Source organism: Marmota monax, unplaced genomic scaffold, assembly GCF_021218885.2.
Source record: "Marmota monax isolate L192 unplaced genomic scaffold, Marmota_monax_Labrador192_F-V1.1 WCK01_AAM20220418_F8-fsc00210, whole genome shotgun sequence".
Lineage (NCBI taxonomy): Eukaryota > Metazoa > Chordata > Mammalia > Rodentia > Sciuridae > Marmota > Marmota monax.
The window spans coordinates 501,375-512,435 of NW_026695248.1; the positions used below are offsets into that span (position 1 = coordinate 501,375).

General features: G+C 46.6%; 1 protein-coding gene across 7 annotated transcripts in view; it reads left to right on the plus strand.

The window, feature by feature from the left end:
- Vwa3b (von Willebrand factor A domain containing 3B) overlaps positions 1-10,818 on the plus strand; it is a 256,834-nt gene extending 246,016 nt beyond the window's left edge. For 6 of the 7 annotated variants that reach the window (XM_058578290.1, XM_058578291.1, XM_046440342.2 and 3 more), the window contains 2 exons: positions 102-202; positions 9,703-10,818. In XM_058578290.1, the coding sequence (XP_058434273.1) occupies positions 102-202; positions 9,703-9,967 (366 nt within the window). In that variant the 3' untranslated portion in view covers positions 9,968-10,818. The remainder of the gene's footprint in view (positions 1-101; positions 203-9,702) is intronic. The other variant, XM_046440343.2, reaches the window with a different exon arrangement.
- Positions 10,819-11,061: the final 243 nt, after the last annotated feature.

Genomic DNA, 11,061 nt, shown 5'->3' on the forward strand with positions numbered 1-11,061 from the left:
ATGACTGGTAGTTATTATAACGGGTTGGGTAGAATAAAATCATTTCTGAATTGTGGACTTTCCTGATTTAAACTGAATGAACACTTTCGGTGTCGTTGCAGGAATTCTGCCCTCGGAGTGCACTCATAAAGATCAGCCAAAACAAATATGCTCTCTCTTGCTCTCATATAATCTCACCCCCACTTCAGGAAAATCCAAAAGGGTAAGTGTGCCCAGCCTTCACCCCTTGGCTCCCATCTGTGCCTCTTGTCCTGTTTCTAGGTGGAATCCATGGCTTCCGCACAATGGGGGAGAAAACCAGAGTGGAAGCCTGCCCACTTAATGTAGCTCTGTGACAGCTGTCCCTTCCATGTCACATTCTCTGTGACTCAGCCCTCCATTGGGTTCTAATCTCAAACTCAACATGATTCCACTGCCCTTCAGAAGGGCATTCGGTCCTGTCATTTTTTTTTTTGGCAGGAATTCAGGCCCCTCCTAATGAGGAGGCCGACAGTTACCTGCTGCCTGTTCCACCTTGGGAGGCAGAAGTGAGGGGCTGGCCCTGGCTTACAGTGAGAGGGTGGGGAGGTGGGTGGTGGTTTCCAGGAGCTGCAAATTTGGGGTGAACAAATGTTACTTTTTAATTTTATTTATTTTGAGACAGGGTTGCTTAGTGCCTCCTAAATTGTGGAGGCTGTCTTTGAACTTGCAATCCTCCTGCCTCAGCCTCCAGAGCCGCTGAGGACAGTGGGATTTCTAAGAGCTGTGGAGGTGGATTAACACAAATAGCGAAAAGAGCAGGGGAATTAACACAAATAGCCTAAAGAGCATGGGGGAAAACAACCCCAAGTCTGTGGGGCCAAGAAGGGTGTCAAGGTTGAAGTCATAGAGCCATGACCTTGGAGTCAAAAGTGTATGAATAGAGATAAATGTAGATTCTGCGCAAGGGCTATAGAAAGAGACCCAGGAAACACCTTCCAATTTTACCTAGAGTTCATGGGCTATCTTTGGGAGCCGGCCTTTATTGTCTTGATGGCCTGACCTTCAGCTTCATTACAGAAACCATCAAAAATTCTCTCCCTCCCCTTCTCGTGTCTGCCCTTTGTGGGAATTCCTGCCTCTTCCCATGATGTTGAAGTATCGGCATCCCTCCTATCATCTGAAGTTGATCTATCAGGTTCCAGTGGCCTATCCCACTGCCTCGGATCCTTGCTCTATGGGTCATCATCCCTGGATACTTTGATCTCTTTCTTTAGTTCCTCTCCATTGAAGGCTTCACCCTTCAAAAAAACAGGTTTGCTTTCCCCTACCGTATACACCCCCCCCCCACACACACACACACACACACTTAAACACAAAGGCCTCCTGTGGCTGTGGTCCAGCACCCTCCTTCCCTTCTCGGCCTGTGTCTGTGCAGTCCAGCAGACTTGGTGTCGCACTCTCTTGCCTTCTGTTTCCCCCTACGCCTTGGGCATCAGCTTTACCCCAACCCTCTGCAGAAACAGTTCTCACAGAGCTACTCAGGACCTTTCCCAGGGCCAAGCCAATGAGTTTTTCCCAGGCTTGACTGAGCTTGCTCTTGGGATCGTATGTGACAGCCGGCCACTCCCTCCTTCCCTAGTTCACTGGTCTTGAAGCTTGCCATCACTCTCTCTGAGTTTCTCCCTGCCTGGCTTCACCCACATGGCTCCCGTGACTCTGCTTACTCTAAGGACCCCATGTCTCCTCCAATCCAGGCTGTTCCCCTGGGCTCTTGAATCAGGACCCCAGACCCTGAGAGGGGGACCTTCAGTGGGTCTCTAGAGAGTGCCCCCGTGATTGTAATGCACACTCATGGTGGCTAACTATAGGGAAAGGACATTGGAAACTAAGACTGGGCCCATTGCTCGTCCACCATCATTTGGCTCATGCTCTGGGAAGATTGCTTTTCCCCTCTGAGCTTTGTCCTGCCTTTGTCAGGCTAGGGGTGGTAGAAGGGTTAGGAATGTCCCTTGCTGGGTCTAGCATAAAGTAGGTGTTTGGCGCATGGTGGGAAAAGCACCACCACCCAATGGGTATTTCTACTTAAGGGTGCAAAATGGAAAATTGAGCCATCTAAACCGAAATTGTAGTTCCCCACAAACCTGCTGCCCTCTCGTCCTTCTTCGTCTCAGTTCGCCTTTCCACCTACCCTTCGGAGTGATCCTAGCAGAAACATGCCGGTCATCTTTGCTGCTGCTTGTCCTTCACCCACCACACCCCAGGCCTCCACCACCTGTCTTCATGTTTTAGTGATTTCAAATTTCAGCTATTTCTCAGCTCTCTGCTGCATTAGGTCAGGGGCTTGCATTTCTTCCAGACTTGTTCTGCCACAAGCCCAGGCATTGTCCACAAGGGCTGAGCTGGGTAATCTTCCTCACATGCAAATCTGCTTTTAAGATTCCCTGACTTAAAAATCCACCCGCTCCCTGAATGCCCCTTCTTATCCTATCTTAGCCTTTCATTGCCGTGACCCAGCCTGCCTTCCTAGCCTCACTTGTCCCTAGCCAGCCTCAACCAACCCTCCTCCAGGGCACACTAACCACATTAAACTTTCTGTAGTGTGCCCCCCCCCCCACACACACACACATACACACCATGCCTTTTCAGGTCTCTGTGCCTTTGTGTGAGCCAAATATCCCTGCCCTGGAACGGTATCCCATGCCCTTGGCCACCTGGGGAATTCCAAGATTGAGCTCCAGTGTTCCATTAGTATTCAGTAACCTGGCAGCCAGCCCTCCCAGTAAGGTGATCCTACTGCACCCTGTAGAGGTTTTCATTAAAGAAAATTTTTATAGCTAGACATAGTGGCTCATAGCTGCAATCCCAACTACCCAGAAGGCTGAGGCAGAAGAACAACAAGTTTGAGACTAGCTTGGGTAACTTATGAGATCCTGCCTCAAAATTAAAAAATTTTCTAAAGGGCTGGGGGTATAGCTCAGTGTCCCTAGGTTCAATCACCACTAACAAAAGAAAAAAGAAAAGTTCCCTTGTGTTGGATCATGTCTTAGTCCATTTTCTGTTGTTATAACAAACTGCCTAAAAGCTAAGTAATTTATAAAGAAAAAGAGGTATATTAAGCTCCCAGTTTTGAAGACTGAAAGGCTCAGACCAGGTGGCCCCATCCATTTGGCCTCTGGTGAGGGCGCTAAGGTTGTATCACAACTTGGTGGTTAACATCCAGTGGGAGTGCATATAACAAAGATTATGGGGTAAAACAGGAAGCCAGAGACTGGAGAGGGGCTAGTCCTATTCTTTTATAACAGCTCACTCTCAAAAGAACCAGCTCACTCCATGAGGACAACATTTAGTCTCTTTTTAAGGCCAATCCTCCAATGACCTAACCACCTCCCACTAAGTCCCACCTCTTCAAGGTCCCACCATCCTCAACATCACCATATGTGAACCTTTGGGGAACAAACAACATCCAAACCAATAGACTCTGTGAAATCCTTGAAGGCCAAGGCCACGTTCTATCTGCCTCTGAAGCCCAATTTTCAGATCTGACTCACAGGCTATGCCCACTGACTATTTGAAGAACAACTCAAAAAACGAAATAGATGTTAGTGTCAGCACCCAGTGGTGGTCCTGCAGGGCTACATAATTCCACAGAGAATGTTTCCTAAGTATGATTATTGAGAATATATGCTACACTCCTTCATCCTTTGTCTACATAGCATATTTCCTTTAAAAATAATAGTGGATTTTGTGTTAGTCTCAAAACTTCACTCAAAAGGTATGGTATGTGGGGTTGAGGTTGTGGCTCAGCATTAGAGTGCTTGCCTAGCACATGCGAGGCCCTGGGTTTGATCCTCGGCACCACATAAAAAATGAATAAAATGAAAGTATTGTGTGCAACTACAACTAAAAAATAAATATTTTTAAGAATATGGTATGTAAATTATAGTACATTGTGAAGAAATATGAATAGATATGTCCAGGTGCTGGCTGTTGTCCCTAAACTCAACATTTTCAATTGCTATTTGTTCATTAAAATTCATTTCTTTCTCTGCTGAGAAAAGCCTTTGTTTCCTTTCCACGTTTCCAAGGCTTTATTGAAAGCCCTTAGCTGCTAATTTTCTACTCTCACTTCTGGGGCTTCACACAATGAATGTATTCATTGACTGACTCCCTCCTCTCCCATTGTAATTTCCACTGTTTTTCACACTACCTGCCTTTCTGGGTGTTAAGAGAGACTGAATTTAATTCTCCTAAGCAGAGGTCACATTCAGCCTGCTAAGTTCAGAGCTTAATCTGTCCATTTCCATAATCAGGGCTGGCAGAGCTGAGCTCAAAAATAAAGATGTAGGGTTTATTTGTATCTACCCTGGAATTTCCTTGTGATAGGTCTTTCACTGGGGGCTCTTTCTCACTTTATAAATGTGCCATCTTTTAATGAGGCCAATTAAAAAAAATCTTGGTGCTTTCTTCATGGGCCATTAAAGAAATGTATTATAGGTAACATCTCCAACAAGTCATCATTTAACTAAATTTAATTTTAAAATATTGAATCAAGTATACCATCCATTTAGGGCAGCTAAGACAGGGATCCTTGGCCCCAGACAGCTGTGTGCACCAGGATGCCTGATGTCTAGCTCTCCATCTTCTGGCCCTCCTCTCCTTCCTCCTGGGGGCCTTCAGGTGCAGGTGACTGACAATATTCCCTGCAGGTCCCTCTTCCAATTTCTGACTCAGGAATGAAAGTATTTGGAGAGTGAAGGGTTCAAAATCAATCAAATATGGCCGAAGCTGATGCAAATTGTCATTCTTGATTCAAGATCTGACACCGAAATGATCTTGAAGACTCTTAGCAAGGTTGGCTTGCAGAATAAGCTACACCTCTTGCCACATTCCAGTGACTGGTTCCCAGAGGAGATCCCTGACAAACCCATATCTACAATGTGAAATGACTGAGGCTGGCGCTCATTTCCTCTTTTGCCAAGGCCACACCTGAGAGTGGGTCTCAGTGGAGGGAAGTGACTGCCCTTCCCTTCCTCTGTCCCTCAGGAGTGTCCCTAAACTTTCTTCTACATGCTGTGACATCACAGTCATCTTTTATGAGCAAAAAAAAAAAATATTCTCTAACATATCCATAACTTCCCCCGTTTAGAGAACACCCATGTAATTTCTCCCAGGAAATCTCAAGCAGAACAGGAGAAAATTCCCCCCATTTAGCATCCTCTGTCCTCCTGTCCTCACTTGGCAGAGGACTCCTTTCCCTGGATGCCTCCCCTGGGGTCCTGTTCACATAAGGGGATTGTGGCCTCTGGATGCTGCAGGGGAAAGCACCAAGTAAGTTCCATGCTCTAGCTTCTAGTTTTCCCCATGGAAGGGAACGGCCTCCACAGATGTTAACGGTCCACAGCTGGGGCTCTGGCAGTTCTGAACCCAATCCACACAGCTGATGTTACGTAACTGGCTGGAAATCCCTGCAGCAGAGCTGGAATCCATCCTCTCTTCGTTCTTGACCTTGCCAGACTTGAGCAAGACTCCTCCTTAAGAAGACCCTCTTTAGAGGGAGCATGATCTCTTTTTAAAAACTACTAGCATTCCAAATGTGATCTCAGGAGAGTCAAATAAGATCAGTCATTTTCTTGGTGCACCAGAAAAACCATCAGGTACCTGGAGGAAGTTGTTGGGTCCTGAGATCCTGATGGTGAGGAACGTTCTTGTCTTGTTGCTTGACTGTCTTAGTGACCTAGTTGTGAATTTGGCTGCAGGAGGAGACCCTCCCAGGGCTCAGATGTGTTTGGCTGGGTCTATGGTCAGCTTCCCAATTCCTGCTTTCTCTCTTTTGAGCAGTTTAGTAATTTTCCATGTAGCCATTTGGACTTGGGAATATGTGCCAATAGAAGTGATAATTCCCACGTTGTTTCCCTCCCCACTTTACTCACATTGTCCTGACAGAGTGAAATCAAGTCACTGATTAAAACCTGAGGTTCAGCAATGCCTCTGACTTGACAGGAGACGAATCGCTTCCTTCCGCCTCCCCTGCTCACTCCTGACAACTTTTTCCCTGGAGGGAGTCGTGCATTTGAAATCAGTGTTTTAGGCAGTTTTTTCACTGCTGTGACCAAAAGACCTGAAAGAATGATTTTGGAGGAGAAGTTTATTTGGGGCTCCAGGTTTCAGAGGTCTCAGTCCATAGACAGTCAACTCCATTGCTCGGTGTCTGGGGTGAGGCAGAACATTGCAGCGGAAGGGTGTGGGGGACATTGCAGCTCAAGACATGACAATCAGGAAGCAGAGAGAGAGTGTACCTCACAGGGACGAAATATAAACCTCCAAAGGCCCGTCCCCTGAGACCGACCTCCTCCAGTCACACCCCACCTGCCCTCAGTTACCTCCTACTTGATGTCCCTATAAGGGAGTAATGCACCAATTGGGTTAAAGCTCTTGTAACCCAATCATTTCCTCTCTGAACATTCTTGCATTGTCTCACACATGAGCTTTTAGGGGACACCTCATATCTAAACCATAACAGTCCTTAAGCCTCTGTATGTCATTAGTTCCTTTTCTCCTTTCTGGTCAGATTAGGAGCCCCATTTCCTGTCCTAAAGCAAAGACTTGAGAAATAAGAAGTTCAGCAATAAATCCTGTCTGCAAGCGTCATACATTATCCAGGGACAAACGCCACTGGCTACTCTCAGGAAGTGTGCCGTGGTGTCCTGACACTTGAGACAAGAGAACATAAGGCATCACAGAGATTTGCTGACCCTCAGGGCCAATGGTCTCAGTCTCTTCATTATCTGCTCCTTCATTGTTGAAGCTCAGAGGCCTCCTGGTCCTTCTCAGACATCTGCTTGGTGTCTACTTCATGGGTCTTCCTGTTCTTTATGTCCTGAGATAGCCTTGCTGACAGACACTTAGGGCAGAGTTGAAATGAGGGCCTCAGGGAGCAAGCTAGAATACTGGCAAGCTGGTGATGCTTCCTCAAGCAAGTGAGGTGGGTTTTGTCCTCAGGAGAGCACAGAGTGGGTGCTCAGTGCTTTCTTCCTGGAAGTGGGACCAGCCCCTGCTGAAGAGCCAAGGAAAACACTGTCCTCTCCCCAGCTGGAGCATGCACACGTTTGGCCCATTTATCTTATTACAGGTCAAGCATCCCTATCCAAAATATGACATGCTCTAAAATATGAACTTTTTGAGCACTGAAATGACACTATGAACAGAAAATTCCTCACCCAACCTCAAGTGAGAGGTCACAGTCAAAATGCAGGCACATCAGAAATATGGTATAAAATCACCTTGGGCTTATGTTAGGTATATATGAAACAGAAATGAATTTTGCATTGAGACTTGGATCCTATCCCCAAGGTATTTCATTATGTATATAAATTTTCCAAAATTTTTTTAAAAAATTCTAAATCTGAAACACTTCTGGTCCCAAGCATTTCAGATAAGGGACACTTAACCTGCCCAACCAGCTCTGTAGCTCGATAGCACCTAATTTACTGCCACTTTGATATGAGATTGAGCTAAAGAAAGCCACTGAGTCCTGGGTCCTTCCCAGGTTTGCTGATGGAGAAGGTCCACCAGCAGGAAGTCGGGATCATGGCAGCCCTTCTCCTCTCCACAGAGTGGGTGTGAGTTGAGCATCAGAGTGAGGGGCATGGGTTGAGGGTGGTAAGAGCTTTCACATCAGATTCACACCTACCCTGCTCCCTGCCCCCACCTGTACCCCATAGAGGGGACGTCTCCTCAGAAAATGTCTTGAACTTGGTCAGCATCAGTCATTCTGGAGAGTGAAATACAGAACCCAAACAATATCTGCCTGATTAACCTAAAGACTTTTCCTTGATCCAAACTCTTTTCTGTTCTTAATCATGCCAACCTGTTTTATTCTTATTCTGAAAAAAAAACACACATACACAGTTAATATAATTTATAAATTAAAGGTGAATGGAAAGAGTACAGAAACCATCCATAGTCCCACATTTCAAAACTAACGACCATTTATATTTTGGTGTGTTTTCTCTGCTGTGTTGATTCTTATTTTTCCTCAAAACAGAAAGCTTTAATTTTTTTTCATCATATATGACAGTTGCAAAAAAATTCTTTAAAGGTGGAGAAAGTGTCAGTTAACAGTTTGACACAAGGTTTCCAGGCACCCTTGCATATTTACAACCTTGATAACAAAAGTGAAAATATAGTATGTATCCCATTTTCTAACATCTTTCCCACTTGGCAATACATACTTGGCTTATTTTTCCATAACACATCTTGTTTCATTATTGCCTATCTAAAATTCCACTATTCAGGTGGCCCATAACGTATCCACATGACCAGTCCCAACAGAAGCTATATACTTGGTCTCTCTTCCTCCTCTCCTCCTTCATACCTCCTTCCTCCCCCTCCTACTCCCTCCCTACCTGTCACGGAAAGCAGGTTCCTCTACAGCCTTATTCACTGGGTGCTTTCAGTATGTCTAGAAAACTCTCTGCTCCCATGCCTGTTGGTCTTCTTTCTGAGAGATTACAGGTGGTAGACTAGACTAGGGGATCATTCCTCATTACATGGTAAGTAGAGAAAGGCTGTAAAAAGCAGACATATCAAGAGTCCACTCTGGAGGGGGGCAGTTCAGGGTGAAATGGTGGGTAAGGTCTTGGAACTCACAAAGCAGGGTGATGACCAGAATGTGGGAGTGCTGCGATTCCAGGATGTCTCCCAACCCTGGCATCACAGAGCCCCGTGTCCACACAGGCACCGGGGTCTGTCACTGGCCTCCTGGGGAGCCCGCTACTGCCACGGCTCAGGCCAGTGTTTTAGTCTCTCTCCGGAATTCTCTCCCGAGTCTTTGAGCCAACCTTTGAAAATTATCACCTGCACTGACTCTTGAAGGGAGGGATTTGAATGGTGGAATTTCTCTTTGGAAGTAACTAAAAATCTTTTCCCAGTTTATTCTCTGTTTCCTGACTTCTTCCAGAAGGATTGGAAGCAGTAATGATCCAAAGTTATTCAGAGTAAAAGCAAAACAAAACACTACGCAGAGGGAAGGGGGGGGGGGACCAGGTGGTCGAGGTGCTTGATCCTGACATGGGAACAAAATAAGATTGAGTGCCAGGCAGCAGGTACCCTGACATCCCTGAAGACCCTGAAAAAGGCTGAGTTCTGAAAACAGGGAGCCATGGTACCATGTGGAATGAGGTCAAGGTCTTCCCAAGTGAAGGACAAACACTTCTGGACAAAGAGGCTTTGTCTGGGACATTTCCTAAATAATATGTCTAGCTCCGTGACTTCATGGTGGTGCCTAAGTTTTTTCAATTAAATGCAATTAACAGTCAGATCATTGTTGGCTTTCGGGAAGTGTTCCCGATGGCACACCTTGGATCAAGACCTGAGAGAAACCCAGGGCAACAGAAGGCCATCTCTGTGGTTCTCCAGTTCAGGTGTGAGGGGGCCAAGCTGGTCCCCTTGGGTGGACAGGGTCAATGCTGAGGCGGCACGCCTGAGGCTTCTGCGATGGAGCGAGCTCTTCCTTCACCGACTTGGTCAGGACTCTGTCCAAATGTCTCCATGAGCCCAGACAATCCTGCAGCTCCATGAGGCTCAGACCACAAAGGCCTCTGGGGGAGAACTGAGCAGCGCTAAGTATCAGCCCCCAGGGCTCAAGGACTCCAGAGGACAAAGAGCTGGGAAGCCCCTGTGGGGCTGGATTAAACCCCTTTCTCTCTCTCTCTCTCTCTCTCTCTCTCTCTCTGTCTCCAGGAAAGACGCAGAGGTCAGGGAATCTACCTTCGTACTCTGCCCACTGAAAGAAGCTGACATGGGGGATTTAAAAGAGCCCAAACAGGAGAACCCAAGAAGGAAGAAGAAGAAACCTGCTAAGAGGCCGCCTCTGCAGGAGGTGGTGTCTTCAGATTCGGATGACTCTTCCCGTGGCACCAGGTCCCAAGAATCCCATCCCAAGCCATACCCCGAGCCCAAGGTGTGGGGAGGGGGACCAACACCACACATCTCGGCGACACTTTGAAATCTCGATTTCAAGAATAGTGCCTGTGAGGTCAATTCCAGACTCCAGACAGAGTAGATCCCACCACAGCAAAAACACTAACCCTTAAATTAACACTAACATCCACTTCCCCAGAGAAGGCCCGAGGCCCGAGGCCTAGGACTCAGCCGGCCATCGCTGCCACATGTCCACCTCCAGCAGCCCTGCCCTGTCCTCTCCAAGGCACACAGCAGCAAAGGGCTGAGGACCACCACTGAGAAGTCTTAAAAAAATAGTCTAGTGGCAACTAGGTTTAAGAGAGCCAGGATTCCTCCAGGCAGCCCAAGCCTCCGCCACTGGACACTATGAAGCAGCCCCTCACTGAGGTAAGGCCGCCATCTTCCACCCGAGCCTTCCCTGTGTGTAGCAGAGGCCTATCGCGCGCCCCTCTCCTTCCCTGACTCCCCCACCTGTTTGAGCGTATGGGTTCCCACCTTTCCTCACCATTGTTCATCCCGGTGTCTTCCCCATCTTCACAAAACTCTTCTGGATTTTCTGGTACATGGTCACACTCAGAAGTTCTGACCTGACAGATTATTGTCATAGGATTTTCCAACTGTTTAGCAGTCAGTACTTATCAATCCAACCCTGCCACCTCGTTTTAAAGTATCATTCCCATCTGAATTAGGGACTTTGTCACTCAAGGTTGAGGACTGAAATTAAGACCTGGTAGCTTGTCTGAGATCATCGAGACTGACCATTCTCCGAGTTATTGTTTTTCCGAACATTTCTATTGAGCCCTTCCTAATTATTTTTGTCTACAGTCTGTTGTAGGTACCTCTAATTGAGTGCAGAACGAGAATAAAAACTCTTACGTTGGAGACATTTGAAAACTGTCGGGCTGTTCACTGATCACTGTATTCTTTGAACACATTTGAGCAATGCCGTATAAAAGTACTGGATTCTCTCCTAATTTCAAAGCTGAGCTGGCTCTCTCCAATTCCCTTTTTTCTAGTTAGTAACAACCCTAGGGCTGGATAAAAATAGAGTACAGATTGTTAAGAAGAAACAGATGAAGGTTTTGTTGTTGTTGTTGTTGTTGTTTAAAAGTGGTGTTCACATTCCTGAAAGTTCAG